Raw genomic sequence first — 23,474 nt, forward strand, 5'->3', positions numbered from 1 at the left:
CAGCTTAATTCTCTAGAATTACTCTATATTCATGTCTTATTTACAAAATTGGGCATAGTTCTTGAGTTTTTATTATTAATTTTTAACAGATTTTAATTTTACATTTACATTTTCCCACTCTCCTCATATCCTAGATAAGAATTTTGCTTTGATATTATATACTTCTCTCCACTTCTATAAATATATTCTTCAAAATATTTTTTGCCTCTCTCCTCCTGCCTCCATTTTATTAAAAAAGAATTGTACTAAATAACTTATGTTTTATTAATAATAACTGATTAACTTAGGCATCTTCCCTCCACCACATTAGCACATTTATATCCATTCCCCTGCTAATCACAATAATACTACTGCTGTAATGTTTCCTTCATAGGGGTATATTTTATTATATTTTATATATAGCATATTTATATTATATGTTAATATAATATATTTAGCAAAGTAAAAGTTATTATTTCTTTTATGGACCCCTATGACTATTACTTTGAGGTAGTAGCATTACTTGCATAGCAACCATTCTGCTTTCTCAACAAAAGGGACAAAATTAGATAAATCTCATTGGAATAAGCTGAAAGGTTAGCTAACGTGTCTGGGGCAGGATTTAAACTCAGGTCTTCCTCACTTCATGTACAACTTCTATCTACTGTGCCATCTAGCTACCTGCTACAATTGAGTATAATGGTGACATAATTCAATAGTTACACACATGTACCTACGGTTTTACATTTCAAATCTTATAAAAGTCCTATAAAATACCATTATCATATGTATACACACATAGCCATATTGAAACTGGGGGTCCAGGATGTAGGACAGCTTGCTCCAGGTCACATGGCTAGCAAAGAATAGGACTTTTATCCAGAAGGATTGTATCAAAAATAGAGGGCTATTCCTGTCAGATGTCTTGGGTTTGATTTCTATATGAATTCTCACAAGTCAATGAATAGTTCTGAGTACTAGTGTCATCTTTAAAGCTAGAAAGGTGACATTTATGGCCCCTTCTACCTCTTACATTCTATGACTTTCCCTCAGTCTTCAAGTCAAGGCCTCCTTCCATTACACCATGTTCCAACAACTGTTGACTGAACAAGAAAAATTTGAAAAGGATGGGTTCTTATGGAAAATGACAAGCATTGCTTGGCACACGTGACTATAATCTAAAGCAGCTTGGCACATCAGGCAATAAAATCTTCAGATAATAAATATTTCTGAACATACCAAGTTTTCCTCTCTCTAATCTTTTTTTCCCAATCCCCTGCACTACTTACCAGTGACATGTATGATATTTTGCATTCAATGGTCTTAAAAAGCAGGAACCTAGAAAAGCAAGAGTCACACTTTGGCATAATTTCGGTTCTTACAGTTTGATTTTTCTAGTTTATATGTTCTCATCTGATGGTACTCGTTGGACCAGGGCTGATCAGAAAACTAGAACAATCATCCTTTTTTCTTCAACATTTTATGTTTTGGAAATAATCGAAACAGTCTTTCAAAATAATATTGATATTTTCTGACATATAACTAATAGTAACACATCTTATATAATACCAGTAGGGAATGGGATGTTCCTCACATGTCTAGGTAAACTGAAGCTTGCCTTTTGAAATGCCAAAACTTTATTTTAACCATTTTGGAGGGGATTCTTCTAACAGCGGTTCCACACTTTCAAGCTTTTTTAAACATAGTTTGCCAAAGATTAACTGAACATAGTTGAATTTTTAGTTGATGAGTCAGGGTAATTATTATAATCACCACTTACTGTGCTGTCTTGTAATAAATGGATATTCCTTTATAAAGAGTTATTTGCCTCAAAGCTAAATTGCCCCAAACTCTTACATTTTTTAGGTTCTTGTGTCTATTTTTAAAAAAATAGTATTTCTATTTCCCCCTAAGTGACTTCTTGACAAGTGAGCTATTACTGCCACTTACTACTATTAAATTATATATGTATATATACATATACACATATTATATTTGGATATATTATATACAATATGCATTATATACATGTATGTGTGTATATACACATATGCACATACACACATATATAAGCATAAAGTTGTACTGATATGTCTAAATAAAGAATCAAGTCAATTAACTGGATAATAAAGCCCTTAAGCCCAGCATAGCATTATTAATATATAGATTTCAACTAGCCATTCAATTGCCTTGAATGCCCATTTCAATTAAATGCTACAGAATAGTAGCACTGAAGTGTGGCTGTACATTCTTCAAGGAAATGTAGGTGAGAAAGGGTTTCCACAGAAGAGGTACACAAATTCCAGCAATATCTAGGGAATTTCATGTTGCTAGTGAGCCTATCCCTTAGCCCGGTATGAATCTGGCTCTGAGATTTTCCTCCCCTCTGTGGGGTTGGGAGAATTTTTCCAATGCCATTGAATGATGTATACTCTGAAATATAAAAGTACCCCAGGGTTCCTTCTGCCACAATGGGATCACTGAGGAACACCCGACATCATTCTGAGGAAGCTCATTGTGTTTCATCTAAGCACTGGTAAGTTAAATTTCAATAATGTAGGAAGAGAAAGATGGGCAAGTATAGAACTTTCAGAAAACCTTCATCATTAGAAAAACCTCATAGATGCAAGTGTGGGCTGATTTTGAAAGATACACTTAAGACATCTTTATCTCGAGAGCAATGACAGGGCTGAGCGCAGCTTTCATTTTCCATCGGAATCAATGTTAGATGTCACCCTTTGAAAATATGGCTTCTATTGTCAATGCCTACCATTGCATGAACCAAGAAGTGATACTCTGTAATGAATAAACCATGCAACTGACCTGGGCTAAATAACCCACCAGCTATTTGTGCAATAATATTGTGCCATGTTTAAATCCCTCCTTTAAAGGGATTTAAATCCCTTCCATGAGGTCCTTACATTGCAAATGAATGGAAAATTCAGTTCAAAATTTATTGAATAAATTTTGACCTTGTGTGCGTCAAATAAATGAATTTTGTCTTTATACTTGCTGAATGGATAAATGTCAAGGTTATGGAAGCATGTTCTAAAAGAACAGTATTGGTACCTAGAGGGCAAAGACTTTTTGATTTTTGTCTTTGCAGCCAAAGTACCTAGAAAGGCCTGCCACAGAGCAGATATGTGGAATTGAACTGAATCTTTTAATATCTCTTCATGGGCACAAAGATAAAGGAACTTTCTCCTACTAAATGCAGAATGTCCCAGCTGCAGGCTGGCAGAAAAGTAGTTTATACATCTTAAGGCATTGCTATGACTCATTTTCTGAAATTAGATAACCTTTACATACAGAGCATCTCAAAAGTTTTAGTGCAGTTTTAACATTTAATACCTTTAATTAGCTGTACACTTTAATAGCTTAAAACTACACCAAGACTTTTGGGACACCTCCCATGCTACTTTGATGAAAATGGAAAAAGAAATGGTGCATTTGAAAATAGAGGAAAAAAAGGCAGAAACGTAAAAAATAAAAGTCACATTTATTTAAACAAAAATATACACACAGTGTACAATGAATATGGTTTACACAGAACAAAACAAAAATAATAAGAGTTTCTAAAATATCAATGAGAAGGACTTGGTCTAGGTATCTGTGCATCATTCTTTAAGGAAGAAATACACATCGTCAGTTCTACTGGAATAGAAGGATAATCCAAAGGGATAACAAGGGCCAAAGCAGCCTTTTGGATAGTACCACAAGAATCAGAAAAGTGGGTATAGGGCAAAATAAGAAGTAACAAAATATCCATTCCAGAGTATGTATGTACAGAAGGTTGTGTACATAACATGGAAAGGGAACATTGATGAGTGAAGTGATCCTGATGATGGGATATCTACACTCTCCTACAAATTAGCATCCTTAATGTACAATACAACTTTGGATTACAAACTGAATGCAAGACTAATATTGGCAGTGAAGTAGATTTAAAGAAATTGATCTTAACCCTAAATCCCAGTCTACTGACATGTACAAGGCCATTAATCAGAGACCATTATAAATGGATCTTGCTAGTGAGGGACTTTCTGAGAGTAAGTTAGATTCATAGAGTGACTGTGAATCTTTTTTGCTTGAAAGGCACCATGATTGATTATCTGATAGGCTGTTAAGATCCTCCATCTTAATGAACCCAACTTGCGATAGGGAGACCTATGAAATCAGATCTGTCTTAACATACTAATTCATTCCACCATCAGGGATGTCTTCTACTGGTTCTTCATGTTTTTTTCCTGGTTATCATTCCTAATTGTTAACCAGAGTTCTCTTATTTCTTTCTGTATGTTAAAATCTAACCTTACACAGGGTCATTTCTTCTCTTTCATATTCAGGGAAAGGAATAAGTCATGTCTTCTCTGATGTCTTTTACTGGCTCTTTCTGTTTTCTTTTTTTTTATTTCTGGTTGTTACTCCTAAGTGGTAACCATAGCTTTCATTTCTTTCTATGTATTAAATTTTAAACCTGAAAAGGGTCATTTCTTCTTTCTCATATTCAGGGTAAGTGATTATGTAGAGAAATATGATGGTTTCTATTTTGTACCATTTTTACATTTTCCATATGCTTGCCTGTACCTTATATCTATGCGTAGAATATAGCCTAGACATATATGCTTAGACAGAAAGAACTTATTACTTTCAGAATGCAAATGTTTTAGGCTGTATCTGTATCTTCTTTGATAACAAAATTCAAAGAATGGTTGCTATGTTCTACAAGTGTAGAGATGAACCTCAAAATTCCAAAATCTTTAATAGCCAAGTAATGATTTACCTTAAACATTCATTTCACTTCCCCTATTTTATAAGGCTTTGTCCTTATTGGTATCATCTGTTTGGACACAGAGCTCCCATTAATAAGAAGAAATACAAAATCCATATAGTCTGTGCTCTTGCAATCCCCTTTAGAAAACACAGAAGCATCAATATGGAAAATGCCTGGCTTGTTTGGGTTATGGATATGCCGCAGTGATGTGAAATCATTTCAGAACTGGCTGCCAACTACACATATCACAGCAAATCATTCTTTTCTGTAGCCTATAATTTTTTTAAACCTCCCAGCTATTAGGAATGCCTTGTGCTCAACATATTTGCCTCACTGGGTAACTGCTGATCACAGTTTTTCTCCAACTAGATTTTAAACCCAGTGATAAAAGTTAATTTATTTCCTCAGAGATTACAGAGGACACCATATCTATTGAGCTAAACAAATGAGACCCTGCACTTCTTGGAGATCAAGCACCTACAACATCTGGGGTGATTTAGCAGATTTCCAGAGTTTAATTTGCGTAAACCAACAGTGTGAGCAGCGATTGATCTCTTATTTTTTAGAGGCTGAGCAACCTAATATGCTATTTTTTCCCCAACTTGTAGCAAATGCTAAGCAGGCTAACATAAAAATTCACATCCCAAAGACTGTGCAGGGAGAGCCTTTTTTCACTTCTGTTTCCTTGTTCATGTGTAACATGTTCATTCTAATTGCTATAACTTCCATTATTACAATATTAGAGAGAGACAAAATTGGGGAATGCTACCAAGTGTCTCTATGGCATGATCATTAAGGGTAATCAAACATCAGTATTAGTCATAGGCATTTTTTCTAATGGAATTCATTAAAACAAGATCAAAAATTACATTTTTTAAAAGTCTTATTCCATTGAAAGGAATTGCTGAGTTTGAAGTAATTTTATTTTCTCTTTTTTGAAGCAATTTTCAAACAGTTGCTATTATACGTATGTGTGCATTCACATGTAACATACTGTTTTATGTAATTCTTAGTATTTTGTTACTTGTTACCTAGGCTCATAGAATCGTAGATTTAGAACAGGAGGGACCTTAAAGGATCTTTCAGTCCAAACTCTTCCTGAAAGATACTAAGGCCTAGAGCAGTGAAATGATTTGCTCAGGCTTATTATTGGTATTAAATCATTTTAGTCATGTCTGACTCTTTGGGACCCCATTTGGGACATTCCTGGCAAGGATATTGGGCTGATTTTCCATTTCCTTCTCCAGCTCATTTTACAGATGAGGAAACTGAGGCAAACAGGCTTAAGTGACTTGCCCACGGTCACATAACCTTGTAAATGTTCTGAAGCCAGATTTGAATTCAGGTCTTCCTGACTCTTAGGACAATGGTACTATCCACTATAACATGAAAAAGTGACATAACCATCTAAAATGGCATTGAATATATAAAAAACCTAGGAAATTATCTAAACAACTGTGGAAGAAAGACTATATCCATAATGTTGTCCTGCTGGCCTTCAGTTTATCATTAAAATCAAACCAGAAGGTTGATTTCTCACCTACAATTACAGTTTTGTGCATTAATGTATAGTAACTTTTATTGGTAACTTGTTTCATTTTATACAAAATGACTGACTTATTGGAGAGAAGAAAAGGACTCACATAGAAAGGAAGATTAAGATGATGCATTCATTGAGTTCTGCATTATGAACCTGACCTAACCAGGCAGGCAGTTAAAGGAAAGTGGATTCCCTTTCCCGTGACGTCTTCAATCAGTCTTAGTAACAATGTGGTAGGTATAAACTAGTGTTTCCTTCTAGACTAAGTGGTCATTGAAGTTCCATCTCATTCTGAGATTCTGTGATTCTTGTCAATTTGATCAAATTACAGTTTTAACTACATTTTTACCTAAATCAATTAGTTATTTTGGTTGTGACACGGTCAATCAGAGCAAACCTACATACAGTCTGGACAATTGAGTTCAAATGCACTTTATATATGGTTCAAACAGATATATTTGACTGTTCAAAGGGGGAGTTTCCAGAAAAACAAAAACCAAACCTCTTGATTGTCCCTGAATTGATCACATGTATGTTTCTGCTCTATATTATACTTTTTCTAGCTCCTTTTAGATAACCAGGGAAGAATTAATTAGTTTTTTCTGGGAACTGTGGTATGTGTAAGGGTAGAGATCATGGACATCATGGTCCAAATATAGCATTATATGATTACTTCTTTCATTGGAAAGAGTGCTGAATTTGGAGTCAGAGAACCTAGGTTTGAGTTCCTCTACTTGCTACATGTTGTGACCTCATGCAAGTCACTTCATCTCATTTTCAGTGTCTGTAAAATGAGTCCTAATCTATGATCTCATTATCCTCCCAGCTCTCAAGCAGTACTTCTAAGAGTCAATGATTTCTGCAGGACAAATATCAGACTAGGAAAGGATTCCTTGAAGATACCTTTAAAAAGGAAGCTTAAAAATGCTCCAAAATATTTACTTGACATTTCCTCTTTGATTTAAAAACCTGTAGGGACAGGGTGGAGAATGCCTGTGGAATCAAAGAAAGAGAAAAAAATGGTTTCCTGAGATATGTTTTGAAATGTTTGTCAGCAATGGAAGAAAATCTTTGTTGGAACTAACACTGAATTTTTATGATAAACTCTACTTTAAAAAAGTATTCACATTTGGTCTGAGCAGAAATATAGAAAGGCACTCAATTTTCCTATGATGTAAAGGAACTGATAGGATTCTATAGTAATAAAAGTGTGAAACCTATATCGAATAATGAGACATATATATGACTGTCTGGTTGGAGACCATTGAAGTAGCATCTATGAACTGAAGTAGGAAATAATAATTTAATGAAAAATAAATTTCCTTTCATAGTTTGAAAGTATTAAACATGGCTTATCAGGTCAAACAGTATGACTGAAAAGATAGAGTGATCCAGAAGATCAGAGTTCAAGATCTGCCTTTTGGCACATTAACAACGGGATCACAGCAAAATCATTAAACCTCCTAGTGTCCCAGACAACTGTTTCAGATTGCAAGCTGCATTGATCTGCATTGTTAGAGAGACTTTCCAGACCAGGGACCTCCTCACACCAATGAAACCATATAAGTCTGGACAAAAAAGAAAGTAAGTCAGAGATTTTCTCTGCCATCCCCATGTCAAACATATATTTCACTTTCTAAAGGGGAAAAAGGACAATGTATTTGATCATCAATAATACAAGCAATACATGGAGGTCTTCTCAACTTTGGGCCATAGTTTGCTCCTTTGAGCATGGTACTAGAACATATTGGAAACAAGAGCTTTTACAAGCATCCAATATGAGACCCATTATATCAACCTATTTTATCTTGTTTTTTTTTTTTTTTAATCCATGAATATAGGAGCTATTACTCAAAACATCCCTATGGATTTTACACCATACCACAACACAAGGATGTGCTGCCACAGATGCTCCAACAAGTCTATGGAAGTGCCATCTCATCCATATGAGTATTCCTATCAATACCATGGATTAGCACCATTGGAAGGTAGCCAATATCAGGGAAGACTGGGGGCTTCAATCAATAGGTATGGAGCTAGTAGCTTCCTGCTAGAAGGTTGCCCAGTGGTTAATTGCACAATGAGCCTGTCAACAGACTTGAGGGATGAAGCACTAATGTTTTTACAATGCTTCAGCTCATAAGCCAAAATATTGAGTGGAACTGATGCATGGCTCAAAAGCTAGTAAATGTTGACTGTCAAGTCAGACCGATTTCCAGGGCAAGATAATAGTATTAGACACTTTTGTCTTCCATGATCCTAAATATGACATGTATTTGACCCCTGGAAATAAGAGTTCTTAATCTGGGGTTCACGAACTTGATTTTAAAAAGTTTAATAATTGTAATTCCATATAATCAGTTTCCTTTATAATCCTATATATTTTGTTTTAAAGATTATTCAGAGAAGGGATCTGTAGGTTTTACCAGGTTAACAAAAATGTCCATATTACAAGAAAAAGTTACAAACCGGGTTACTCTGAAGTCCACAGTTGACGTATATTAACATTGGACATTTCTATCTGATAAGTCCTTAGGAATGTGCCAGTTTTAAAGGCTAAGCCTCTGTGAAGCATCTATTTCTGGGAAACAGGACAACTTCAAATCAAAAATATCAATAAATGTTTTTTTTTCAACTTGTTGGAATCTGGGCCTCAGGCTCAATGACAATGGTTCACTCCCCTAAAATGACCTGTGCTCTTTCCTCAGGGAGCAGCTGCCAGCAATAGATTTAGAGTCATGACTCTAACTGTAGCCACAGCTTTGACATTGTAAACTTGGACAAATAACCCAAGCTATGCCACCTGATTTAACCTCTCTGGGGTTCAGTTTTGAACTAGATGCTTTTTAACATATCAAATTGGATAAAACGCATCCTCTAAAGTTCTTTCCATCTGTAGGAGCCTTTGAATTGTTAGCTTCCACTAGAACAATATATACAGATATTTGATATACAGATGGAAATGAAACCTGTTTCATATTATCCTGCAGAAAATATTACCCATGTCTAAAAAGGCATATCCCTACATTTTATACAGTATATATAATTTATACATTTATAGTAAGTTCTTAGGAACCTACTATTGGAGGTACTTTGCTCATTTTTAACACCTTTCACCGAATCTAAGACCCCAGAAGAGATTAGTTACTTGGGAATTTTCCATTTGAGCAATAGCAGCCTACCTGTATTAAACTTTTCTTGAAATTTCAATTGGAAAAAAAATCTACTTTGGCTCCAAATCAAGGAGTTCTTAACTGTGGCTCTGCAAACTTGCTTTTTTAAATATCTTGACAACTATATCTCACTATAGTTGTTTCCTTTGCAATCCTATATGTTTTATTTTGTGCATTTAAAAATTTTCATTTTAAAGACAACAAGTCTGTAGTCTCCACCAGACTGCCAAATGGGCCATGACACCAAAAAGGTTACCTGCTCCCCCCCTTGGGGTCATCACAGCTGACTAGTTCAGGGTGGTTTGAAGTCAATGGCATCACTTCTGGTGTCTGAGCAAGGAGAAACAACTGAGCTTAGCGTGTAGGAAGCACCAATACTAAGGGAAAATAGGAAGCTGCAGGAGGGCCTTCTTCCTCCCCTCTAGTCAAACTCCAGATGTTTGTTTGTTTGTTGTAGTCGTGGTTTGGTTAGCTAGTTCCTCTAGGGAGTTCATCTGGCATCAGCATAATGGGTGATTTGACCTGGAAAGGGGGACCACTCCTCCTGACATCATGTGTCTTGCTATTTGCTTTGCAACTATCCACCCTAGGAGCAAAAAGGTCCAGGCCCTTTGGAGTATTATATGTTCTGTACGTACACAGGCCACTGGCAGATTTCACAGGGAGTGTTTGAAACAGGGGTTCACCTTCTAGAGAACCTTTCTGTGGAAGTATTTTTCTGTTTTAATAGCAGTGTGCATATACCCACTTTGGGACAGAAGTTATTTTTCTCGTAGCACCCCAGGACGTCCTTTTTACCAGTATTCAGTGAGAACTTTTTACCAGAAACAAGACTCTTATGGAGTTTTCTGATGACATAATGAGTATCTCTTGTGGCAAATTAGCAAATTTTTTCTGAAAATTTCTCATTCAAATACCATGTTTCCAAGGTAGAAGCCTCCCGAATGAATGCTAAACACTCAGTCAAAACGAATGCCTTGAATCTTAGGATATTCTTGTACTTAGAGTCTAGAGATAGAACACTCTGTAGAATACGTCCCCTCCCCTCCCTTTAATCCCCAGAATAATTGGCAACAGCTCTTAGTTCACCTTAAAACTGATTGTATTAATAAGTAATTCAAGTAATTCTAGATTTGTGCACATCCCCCATTCATGACCCCAAAAAAGTGTATATTATGCAGTTGAGACGTATTTGTGTTCCTGTGTACAGTGGGGGAAGTTTATGAGTCAGCTTTTCCGTATGTCCCCTCGGGTGGTCTGTAGTACTTGGGGAAAGCCATCAGTTGTAGCATGTTGAATGCATATTTTCTGCATTTGATATTCTTCATAACATTCTCTATGCGGCATCCTTCTCTGGTAAAAAGGAAAAAGCACAACTTCATGAAACACAGAATAAATAAATATGTTTTTTATTTGTTCAATGCAGAGTTGCAGCAACAGTCCAAGTAAAAATAACAAAGATTCAACTCTACATTTTTCTTTTTGTTTTTTCCCCACAAGGGATGATACATCTTACAAAATTAAATACAAGGCCAGGCCCAATACCATTATTGCCCTCAGAAAGAGATGATTAAATTCTTTGCCTTAACATATATTTAAATTTTAATAGACTTTTTAAATATAATTGACTTCACAATACACCTTTACTTTAGTTTCAGAAATATATCTGCCTTTTATATATCTTTCTTCCCACAAATTAATTTCTCAGTCTTTTAAAAACACATTAATATCTCTATGTAGCCCTAAAGAAGCAGGTTCTAGGAATAAGGCATTGATTAAGTCTGGCCCAATAGATTTTCTAAAGGAAAGTTTTATCTCCATTTGATTTCGGTATGTTAAGCTGTGCAATGAAAAAAGTGAACATGGCTTTCCAAACAGCCTGATCCAAGTCTCTGCTTTATAAAGGGAGGGGGCTTGTTCACAGACAGTACAAAAGTCACAAATGCTCAAAGTGGTGCATCGAGACACAAGTAAGACTCTGTTAAAAAGAATAGAAAAGTGATTTGGAAAAGAAATTAACGAAAATAACAGTTACAAACAGATAAATTCAATTACCAAAACAGAACTCAGTTTTGTCTCCTTAGGGTGACTTGACAGAAGCGGCTTAGTTGCAGCAAAGAAATGACATGACCAACCAGTTAAGGGCAAATCAAATGGAAGGTCTGGCCGGTCAGCTGAAGACAATGATGAAGGTAGCGGTACGAAAATTAATGCTACACATTCCCACATCAATAGGACCTGTTTCAGAGTTCGATTGTGTTGTGCAAAATCAGTTTCAGTTTCTTTAGATTCATTTAATTGGAAGGAAAAGGAGGCTTGGATCTTCAAGCTTTTTGTCTTATTTATAAGACATTAAGTTAGCTATACCTTTTTTTTCTTTTTGGGCTCATAAACGATGGGAAAAGTTTCTCCAGAACAAAAAGAAAGAACAATTCACTGAATGCATAGTACCTCTTAGATTTTTTAAGAAAATAAAACAAACAAAAAACTGACACTGTACAATTCCAACATTTGTATTTTAAATTCTGTGGATCTGAAAATGTAGAAATATCACAGGATCCCCCCACCCCCCTCCTCAGTTTAAAGTTTGTTGCCATTTGTAGAAAAGAAAGGAACAGAAAAGTGAAACTTATTGATATTTGGCTAGTAGTAAAGCAAGACTTAAAATGAGCCACACAACCAGCAGGTGTGAGCTGACAAGCAGCAAGGCGACTGGATAGAAGTGACGAGAAGTTGGCTTGTTATCAATTAGACAGCCTGTTTCGGGATCATCCGATTCATTCAGTACTCCCTGGATTTGTCTGCTGTTAAACAGGGAAAGTTAGGGGATGGAGGGAAAAAAAGAAGAGGAGAGCATTCACACAGCAAAGAAAATCAACACTTAGGAATTCTGACAACACACATGATAGTTATTTCAGGGATGGCTCTCTATAAAACAATTCCAAATGCAGCCCTTGTATTATGTGGAGTGGCGGAAGGATAGGCGGCACAGTGCCAGGAGTGCTTTCTCTCTTTGAGGAAGGAGGAGAGAAATCTCCTGCTAATTTTAATGTGCCTTGAAGTTCTACATGCAGTTTAGAAGCAAAAGCTCATCACAGCACAAATCAGCACAACTTCAGGGATAAAAGCAAGTCATGGATTAGTTCGAAGGAAAAAATAAATGAGGAAAGCCCTTCTTTTAAAAAAGAGGAGAATGAAATAGAGGAAAGCAGGGATACAGAGTCTGCAAGCTGATGTTTATGGCACATTTTCACACTAGTTCATGCAAACCCACAACTTTTTATATAATGAGCTCAAAGAGACGCAAATGATTTGTCAAAAAAAAAAATGCTTTGGAGCTTTTGTGAAAGATCTGTGACCTGCACAAAGCAGATGCTTAATAAACGTGTGCAGAATTGGATTGGATAAAATTGAACTGATAACGCCATTGGTGTTCGTCGCGAAGTGGCAATGGCTTAATTTTTATCAAACACAGGGTCCAATCAGGTCACCCCTTGTTCATCCGACTTCACTAAAGTGAAATATGTTTAACATGAGCTTCCTGAGGCACTAGAAGAGAGGAATTTAATTTCCAGTGTTGGATGGCCTCAATGAACACCTCTACGCAGATGATGCCAATATCTGAATTCTGTCCCTGACCTCATCCTAGAGTCCTACTTCCATACTTTGAACTGTTTCTTGCCTCCTGATGGATATTCCACTTTTCCCTGAAAGACCGCATCCCAAATTCAATCCTTCCTCCCCTACCCCCTTTCACTTTGCCCCCCTGATCAACTCTGCATCTTTCTTATTTATGTTGAAAGCTAACAGTACGTTCCCAATCTTCCAGGGTCAAGACTTTATAGATATCTCCAATTCCTCCTTTTCTCTCAAGCCCCACATCCAACAAGTTGTCAAGTCTTAAGAATTTCAGCTCCACAATATCTCTTATATCTGTTTCTTCTTTGAATCCATTCTCATTGAAAACATCTTAGTTGAGGTTCCCATCGTCAATCAATTGGGTTACTGTAATTAATACTCTGACCACAGAGGTGGCTTGGTGTAGTGATTAAAGTGCTGGTCTAAGAGTCAGGAAGACATTGGATTCAAATTCTGCCTAAGATACTTATTAGCTGTATGACTCTGGGTAAGTCACTTAACTTCTCATAATTTATAAAAGGATAGGACTTGGTAGCCTCTGAGGGTCCCTTTCAGCTCTAGAGCTATGATCCAATAATCATATGATCTTCCTGTCTCCAATGTGTTTATTCACATTGTTGTTCATGTAATCTTAGTTATGGCCTTTTTATAAAAAGTTGGCTTAAAAAAACAAACAAACAAACAAACATATCCTAACATAAATTAGACTGTCAGATCCCTGAAGCTACAGACTACATCTCATTTCGCTTTTGTTTCCCTGGGGTTTGACATAGTGATTTACTATAGATTGTGGCAAATTTAAGGGCAGGTGGAATATTCAAAAAAGGTGTATTCATAGAACGAATGTCCTAGTTGCAATGTAAAGGCAAAAACCAAATACAGCATGTTCAACCATACTAAGGATCACATTTGGGCAATCTTCTGCCATGGTTCATTCAAACTGATCATGTGGAAATCTGAAATAATCTTGTAATCTTCTTAAAGCACAGATCTGGCCAAGTCATTCTCTGCTGAATACGAACTTCTCTTTCTGTCATTTAAAGCCTTTCATAAATTATTTTCAAAGGATCATAGACGAGGGGTAGAAGTGACCATAGAGTCCATCAAGTATAACACCCTCATTTTACCGAGGAGGAAACTCATTTTAAATTCATTTTACAATGAGGACCAGAGATGTTAAGTGACATGCCTATTGCAAATGTGTAAGTGACAGAGACAAGAGATGAAGCCAAGTCCCTTGCTCCAAAATCAATGCTCTTTACACTATTATCTTTCAGACTTTTCCGATTTTAAAAAATTATTTCAGACTTGGGTTAGTTGTATTATTTCCCATCACATACTGTATAAGCCAGTCAGACTGGTTCACTTGCTGTTTCCCATGAAAAACACTACATCTTCCAATTCCAGATCATTACACAGTTTCTTCCCCATTACTGTGAGATAATTCACCCAGCTATGGAACCCTGCCCTTGGACTGTGCTCTCCTGATTGCTGAGTGAGTAAAAATGTTCCTAAGCCGCTACATCTAGCTAGCCCAACATTATAAGTCAATGGTGGCACTTTGCCTTCTATTCTGCTGCTGGGCACATTCTTCTTCCCCCTAATTACATCATTACTATGATTGGTTTTGGGAAGAGTGTTAAAATAGATAGGTCAATGGTTCCATTCACCATTCTTTTCACTTCTCAGATTAAAAAAATCTCTTCCCTGGCTACCACTTTCCTATATGGTGAATCCTAGAATTAGAACACAAGTTCCTTGACAGCAGGGATTATCTCACTTTTGCATTTGAATACTGAGCACCTAGCACAGTGCCTGTTACATAGTAGGCACTTAATACTTTTTCATTCATTTTTTCACTCAAAAGTATGTATAATGTTGTCTGTATTTCTTCTCATTCTACTAACTCCCAGCGCCTCTGCAGCTTAGCAAATGGTCTTTGTAAGTGGTTGTAGGCAACAAATTCATCACTGTGGTTCAGTTGCTGAGTAGTCTTTCTGAACTTATGTTCTCAGATCTCCAAAACTGCCTGTTGCTGAGCCTGGAAACACAGCTTTTCCAGCTAGGTAACACTAGCCAGAACTTGTGTTCCATTGACATAGTCTTTAAGACCTTATAATGCACAGGCATCAAAAAGCTTCAGTGATGAACCCCCTTACATGATATCAACCATTGATTTACCTCCTGCACACAACTAAAATTCTGGGTTTTCTCAACTTCTTAAATTTTTAGGGAAAAGAATTGGAAACTAATGAGGTGAAGAGAATCCTAGTTCCTTCTGGAAACTTACGGATCTTAACAGTAGGGATAGGAGGACTGGAAATCATTTGGGTGCCTGTTAAAGGGCCAGATGGAAATCAAATCGATACTGGATAAGCAGACGAATATTTGGTTTTAGTAGAAATACCACCTCCAGTATAACTGTGAGAAACCTGGACACAGGTCGGTCTCAGTATAACTGGTTTTGTTGCTTCATATAAATACCCAGGACATCTCTGGGACTCCTTCCCCTTCTCAATTTACAGTCAGAGGCTTTGATCAGGAAGGAAAAAGCCTTCAGTCTCAGATGAAATGTCTGTTCTCTTCTTACCCTAGACAAGTTTCTTCAGGGCCTAGTACCTCCTACAACTCAGTCTCTTGCCTCAAGTACAGGAGGCCAATTATATCAGCTATACAAAAACTATAAACAGGGATTGAACTATTTTACCTCCTAAATCTAAGAAAAGATACAAACGCAACTTGACAGCCTTGAAAAAAAAGAAAGGAAGGAAAGAGAAACAAAGGGGAAAATGACTAGGAAACAAAACAGCTATTCTGTCCTGTTCCCTGGAAAATGATTACCCAATAACCCATTATCAGGCATGAGCAGGTCCATAGATTCAGAGCCAAAAGAGACCAATGTTATTGTTCAGATTAGTTTATCACATAAGCTAACCAGGCATCCAGTAGATCACTGAGGACCTGGGACACCAGAATGGTAATATCTAATTGAGGGAAGGAGATGAGGGAAAAGGAAACTAGGGGGAGGGGAAGAAGTTAAGAAGTTGGCATGCATAGCTTAGAGGAATAGAAAGAGAAAAGGGAATGTGGTTACCAAGAGTAAAACTGAAAACAAATACATCTTCTGTTCATTCACAGTTCATTCACTTCATTCATAGTTTTGTTCCAAGGCCAAAAAGCCCTTTGGGACACTTATAAAGAAGGCTTTACCCAAGTAAAGTGAGCCTTCTAGGAAAAAACATCAGTGTGTTCTTTGTATGGCAACCATGCACAGTTCTGGGGATGTCACTGCAGGTAGAACACTACAGATGCATCCTAGCTCTGACTCTGGGATGAGCTTTCCCTGTGCCTGTGGGGGCAGCACAAGTCAGCAGGAATAGCTGCCACCATATAGGTCTTTCTAGGGCATACAAGTGGAACATATAAGGTCTTAGAATAAAGAGAGCTCAGAATGGGGAAAGCTGCCTGAGTTGGAAAAAATGTCAACTCCAAAGTACTCCTTTCATTTTGGCTTCATAAACTTTCAGAGTGTCTATCCTACTTGGGACTGATACCTTGTTCAGGAGACTCAATTTCCTCAGCTGTTCAAGGATGAGGTTGGATGATCTGGCTTCTCAGTACCCTTCTAGTTCAAGAGTTTGATCACCTAAAGTTAAGTCTCTCAGCTCTGTCAACTACCTGTGCTTACTTGGGCAAATCACAATGTCTCTGGGTCTCATTTTCCTCAAATGTAATTCTACTAGATGGCTTCTAAGGTTCTATAGGATACTAAATGTGTGATCCTATGATAGTATTCAGTTCAGTTCTTAGATATTAGTACTGTCTTCTCTTGTCTCTTCCTCATCCACCTTGGCAATGCCCCCTCCTCTCCGCACACACACTTCATGCTTAAGTTAATTCTTTCTCTCCTTTTGTTTGGAACTTTTAGTTGTTATTGATGGACAGCCTGCCCTAATGGAAAGAACACTGGAACCAAAGTGAGACAGTCTGATTCTACTTCTGTGATCCTGGACAAGTCACTTACACTCTCTCATTCAGGGAATGACAATACATAGATGACCTGGCTTATCTAGAAAGAGAATAATCTGTTTGCAGTTTTTTCCCTCTCTCTCATCTCTCACTCCCAATCAGTGTTTTTGTGAATAAAAGTAAGTGACCATTGAAATTTTATTTCAAACAATCCATCTGGATGATTGATTCTCCCTCCCCTCATTTAATCTGGATATTGTAGTGGTAGAAAAACACTCTGTCTTAGACTATGGTTTCTGTGAAAAATGAATCATTTTAAAACAGTAAGTCTTCTATATAGCCTTCTCCTTCTATGACACTGCCCGATGGTCAGTTGGTCTCTTCTACCTTAGGCCTATTTTATAATTACTTGGAATTTATTACCATCTCTAAAAAGAGTTGAAAGATCACTTTGCTCCCTTGGCATTTGAAGAAGCCTATGGACCCCTTCCTTCTCAGAATGATGTCTTTAAATGCAAGTAAAAATATCTAGGAATATTACAGGAATCAGTTATATTGGAATACAGACATTAAAATGTCTTGGAGAAAATAATTTCCTGGATCCCAAGTATCCCCTATGAGGAAGTCTTTCCTTATCTCCTCGTTATAATGTAAGCTCCTTGAGGTCAGAAATTATTTTGTGTTTGTCTTTGTACATCTAACATCCACCATAGTGCTTTGTACATAACAGGCATAAATAAAAATTTTAGTTAAAGTGAGTGGAGATATGTGTTAATGATGGGTGCCTGGGTGCATGTGCTTGGGCCCCAATTCTAAAATCACATTTCTCTTTAAAAATCACATTTCTCCCTAGCCTCAAATCACTCTCCCAGGCAGTTTCTCCCCAGGCCAAGGACACAGCCTCCCCCAGCAACAACTGTTATCTCCCTTCCTGCTACAGCAGCCAGCTGCACCTGTAGAACTTATTAATATGAACCAACTATGTACTGACTGAACTGACTATGCACTGGGTCATAGCGACAATTATTACTCACTGACCAGTTCTATGTATTCTAGACTTAGACATACGTATATTCCCTTACATTTACCTTGTCTAACAAGACACTGATGAGAGCAACCTGGTATTTCTGAGCCAGCCCTGACCACTAGTTGACTTAGTGACATTTCAGGCCTAAAACCACACCTCCAGGTAGCAACCCCCTCTTCCACCCCAGCGCTATTTACCAGTGAATTTTGGGTAAAATAACTGCACAATAGATACCAAAAGTGCATGTTCCTTTAAGAACTGACCACTCCTTAACCACTCCCTAATTCCACCCCAAAACACCTAGTTAACGTATTTGGCACATGTTTCACTATAGAATATCCCATATAAACTTTACCTGTATCCCTCTAAGGTTGCAGGTTTCCTAAGAACTTTTGCTCGCTGAAAAGTGTAATAAATCTTTACCTTGACCTCAACCATGCTTAAGTCTGAATTCTCCAGGCAATCTGCCCTTGGTACCCTGGTCTTTGTGGGGTCTTAACCCCATCCCTTCCAGCCCTCATCAAAACCATAGAGGGCTGGACCAAACAAACAACAATAAGGAAAACAGAAAAATCTTATTCTGGAGAATATGGAAAATAATTCAGGGTTAACATTAAGGCAAAATGAATGTTCCAGGGGCCATCAAAATATTAAATGTTTAGCGCCTCTTTATCCATTCTGCTGGCAATACTGAACATGGTGCCAAAATCATAGGGAAGAGGGGGAAGGAAGGAAGGGGTAAATATTTATTAATCTGTCGTCTGCCAGGCATTGGACTAAACATCTTACAAAACTATCTCATTTGATCCTCTCACCAACCTGTCCCCATTTTACACATTAGGAAACTGAGACTCAGGCTTGTCTAGACTGAAGTCAGATCTGAATCTAGATCTTATTGACTTCATCTGCAGCATTTCATCAACTCAGCTAAATGGATCAGAAAAGCTGGGTATGGATCTACAAAACTTGACTCCATAGAACAGGAGAATTTTGGAGCTAGAGAGGACTTTACAAATATTTAATTTAATCCTATCATCTTATACCTGAAGTCTCCAATGGTTGCCTCATCTTAAAGTGAGGAGGTTTGATTTCATGATCTCAAAGGTTACTGTTGGTTGACAAGCTCCAACACCAGACTAATGGACTTGTCCACAGTGATGGTGCTGAACTGGAACTCTGCATTACTGAGCCCTTTTAAAACAGCAAGTTTACTATATAGCCTTCTACTGCTTTACTAATGCCCTTTTCACTATGCTTCCACTGCCCGACAATGAGTAATAGAAGCTCACATTTCTTTCCTTAAAGTCCAAAAGAGATGGTCATAAGTCTAGGCAGCATTATAATTCTAAGATTTTATTAACAAGGTTAGGGATTGGACCTGTGATTTTATTAATGAGATAAGGAAATGTCCTCTATCAATGCATTTCAGTACATTTATTACTTTTTATTAATATCTATTTTGAAATATAATGCCATTTTATTTGTTGATGGTAAGGTAAGGATGAACTCTTTATCAGCCACACCTATGAAACTGAGAGCCTCTGGAAATCTTTTTTTTCTCTAATATATTATTCTTGGCTATTTTTCTTCATGGATCTATGCCGCGGCTTCAGAGAGTACTAGAGCCTGGGAAAGAATGCTACATCTATGGTCTTTTTAAAAAAAAAATATGGTTATCAGGATGAATAAAACTTCTTTGATATGCCTGCTAAGTGAAAATTAGTAAAAAGCAAAAAGGGAGGAGGCAGTTCTGAAATTGATTAATTTGTTCTTTTCAGACTTTGGTCTCTAGAGACAATGATAAATTTAAGAAAGTGTCTCACACATAATCACTATCACCTGCTTGTTCTTAAAAGCCCATGGCAGGAACTGACAGAAGACGGACTGCGGAGATTGGAGTTTCATGAAAGCCCCATTGCCCGGCATGAGTCAGGGAATCGATGAGGGCTCTGCCCTAGGTTTCACAGGGGGAATGATACAGGTGGTCATACCCTGCTGGAACAAATCTTGAACTCTTAAGTACTTTGTAAATGGAAAAATGCAAAGGAGCTGTTAAGCAGCTCTATTAATAATGTATCCACCAGGGAACTATGAGGAATCATTAATTAGCTGTCTTGCAAAATGCTCTGAAAATGCAACATAATTGTTAGCTACAGTTATTAGATGCTCTTTGGGTAAGCAAAGCACAGAAGGTTGTATCTGTGTACTTGACCTGTACAGGCCTGTGGGGGCAATGGTTTCCAGTTACCTGTTGATAATTCTTGCCAATTCAACAAACATTTAATAAACACTTCATGAGCTTCAGGGTCTAAGCTCTAGAGAAAAAGCAGTCCCTGTCTTCAAGGAGCATAGGGTCCGAGCAAATGTAATGAATGGGTTCTTGTCTGATCCATCAGTTCAAAGAGTGAAAGTCAAAATGGCAAAACCCTAAAGTCTTACTCTGAAACACGGATCTGGCATCATGACAGGCTAATTCTGCAGAAAAGACTGGCTGCTCAATGGGCTTGATTGGCCTCTATTTCCCTATTGTTCTTTTCTTTCTGTCAGCAACTGCACAAACTCAGCTAAGGGAATTGCTCGGCGAGGTCATCTCTTCCTTTTTCCTCTGTTGATCCCAGACATAGGCATTCTTAATCTTTTGCTCAAGTGAATCCCTTAATATATTAGGAAAGTTAACAGTGAAATGTGATATAGAAAAAAAACCCACCATATTTTTCTTGCCAACTATCATCTGTTACTATAAAATAAATTTATCCTTTCTCCTCTCTCAATTCTCTCCCCAAACCTAACCCTCACTAACCTCACTATGCCTTCTCTATGTGAATAGCAATTCTGTCTTTCTAGTTCTTAGGCTTGAGATCCAGCTATCATGTCTGACTTCTCCCATTCTGTTTGTCTTCCTGACAGCTCTGATGCTAAAATTCCTCTTACATTTATAGATCAGAGGTCATGATTTAGAGCTCTAAAGGATGCTTGGGTTCATTTAGTTTAACCTGCTCAGTTTACAGAAGGATTAAGTGATCTGCCTAAGGTCACACAGCTAATAAGTGGCAAAAGGAGAAATTGACCATGAATTCATTCTCTTCTTTCTAATTCAATGTCACCATTATAGTTCATGCCCTCATTTTCTCTTGCTCAGACTTCTTCCCCACCCCAAGTCCTGTTATTATCTTGGCATGGACTTATAACAACCCTGAAATGTTAGTTTGTTATACTTCCAAGACTTCTGTCTCTAATCTATTGCAGTTATTTACAGGGGTGGTGACACCTCGAATGTTATTATACCTAGAAATCTCTCCCCTTCCAAGATTCCATACTTAACAATTCCCCTCTCTTAAAAACAAAAGCAACTATTATTCTTCGAGTTGCATTATTACTAGGTGTATAAACTTGGCCAAATCCTTTCTAAGCCTCAGTTTCCTCATTGATAAAATGAGGATGAGCAGCTAGGGAGTATATGAGCTGCATAGAGCTTCAGGCCTAAAGTCAGGAAGACTCATCTTCCTCAGTTCAAATCTGGCCTCAGACACTTACTGACTGTGTGACCCTGGGCAAGTCACTTAACCCTGTTTGCCTCTGTAAACATCTGTAAAATAATGTTCTTCATTTGTAAAATGAGCTGGAGAAGGAAATGACAAACCTTTCCAGTATCTTTGCCATGAAAGGCCCAAGTGGGGCCATAAAGAATTGGACATGGCTGAAACAGCTGGACAACAAAATAATGTATATAGTATCTGCTTCCTAGGATGAACTAATACAGCTCATCCCAAAAACTCTGGTGTAATTCTAAACTACTATTGCTCTAGTAGCATATACCCTCTGTGCAATATACTTTGCAAACTTTTAAAGTAATAGAAAATATTTTCTTAATCACTTATAGCGTTATGATTGTATTTGACAGTCAGCATGCCAAAGCCAATGGAAAATTTCTAAGAATAATGTTTTCAAATGAATGAAATGCTGTTTTGTTCAATCATTTTCAGTCTTTTGCTCTTTAAAATGTATTCCCTCATCTATTCTTGGAATGGCACCACCACCACTTGACAGCTTTTCTGCTTCAAATTCCTTCCTCTGCCTCCTACAGGAGATTGCTGGCTGGTGGCTAGGTAAGGAACACAGGACATATCCTCTCAGGAATGGGCCATCCTTTCCGCCAGAGTAACTGCACCTGGAAGGCAGGTGACCCTTGTAGATGAGCTTTATGCATCCTCCCCCAACAGTGAATTTATTCCAATTAAATCTGAGCTCAAGAATTTCTTGTTAAGATTCTGTCCTATAATCAATCATAAAAAAAATCAATGCCTTACCCTAAGGAAACCCTTGTCCTTTTATCTTCCTTGCTAATCTCCAACCCTACTGCTTCAGTGGCTCCTTAGGGCCTAGAGAATAATATCAATTATTTTTCACCCTGACTCCAACCTACCTTTTCAGCTTTAATTCATGCTACTTATCTTCATGTATTCTAGTTCCTGTCAACTGATCTATTACCTGTTCCCAGATCTTATCCTACCCTCTTCTCATTTTATGTTCTAAGTACAGACCTCCCCTTCTCTGCCTGATGGAACCCTTATTTTCCCTCAATATCCATCTTTCCAAGAAAGCTTTTCCTGATCACCAGGCTGAAAAACATCTCTCCCTCTTCCTTCTTTATTTTAGACCTTTCTATCTCTCTTTTGTCCCTAATCACATGATAGCTTGTGTCATAGATAGTTGCATCTTACAATTCAGAATCAATCAAAGATAGTGGAATGGAATCTATCAAGGTCAGTCAATAAGGGAATCCTACAAATTAGAAATTTACTATAAGGAGACATGCTTGGATTCTCTAGTTCATGGAAATTTTCTCACCTTAATGGCCAAGGTTAAGAATAACCATAAGCTACCTTAGGAAAAGTCATATCTCTGAGGAAATGGAGGATCTTGTCTATCTACATTCAGCCTAGTTAGCCACATCCACAATCAGGTTCATTCTTAGCATGAGATTTCATTTAGGTGGTGGGGTGGGGTTAGGGTGGAGGCTGGATCACAATGTGTGCAGATAGGGACAATTAGGAATGCACAGAGCCTGGTACATATATTAGCCATAGGCAGAACAGTTGAAATAACTCAGGAAATAATCTGAAGAAGAGAAAATTTAGTGAAAATGTGTTAGTATATGTAGAAAAGGGATGGGACTTATTTCACTCATCCTCAAAGGGTAGAACTAAGAAAAACTGGTAGAAACTATAAAGAGGCAGATAGGGATTCCATAGAAAGTTGAATTTTCTAACTAATGGGATGATTTGCTTTCTGAGGTAGTAACTCTTTGTCACTGTATAAACTTAAGCCAAGGCTGGGTGATCACCTGTCAGGGACAGTGCAGTAGGATTCCTT

General features: G+C 37.4%; 1 protein-coding gene across 8 annotated transcripts in view; it reads right to left on the minus strand.

The window, feature by feature from the left end:
- Positions 1 to 3,459: 3,459 nt before the first annotated feature.
- INPP4B (inositol polyphosphate-4-phosphatase type II B) overlaps positions 3,460 to 23,474 on the minus strand; it is a 958,716-nt gene continuing 938,701 nt past the window's right edge. For all 8 annotated transcript variants that reach the window (XM_072621124.1, XM_072621125.1, XM_072621132.1 and 5 more), the window contains one exon: positions 3,460 to 10,819. In XM_072621124.1, the coding sequence (XP_072477225.1) occupies positions 10,687 to 10,819 (133 nt within the window). In that variant the 3' untranslated portion in view covers positions 3,460 to 10,686. The remainder of the gene's footprint in view (positions 10,820 to 23,474) is intronic.

This window comes from Notamacropus eugenii, chromosome 6 (assembly GCF_028372415.1).
Source record: "Notamacropus eugenii isolate mMacEug1 chromosome 6, mMacEug1.pri_v2, whole genome shotgun sequence".
Lineage (NCBI taxonomy): Eukaryota > Metazoa > Chordata > Mammalia > Diprotodontia > Macropodidae > Notamacropus > Notamacropus eugenii.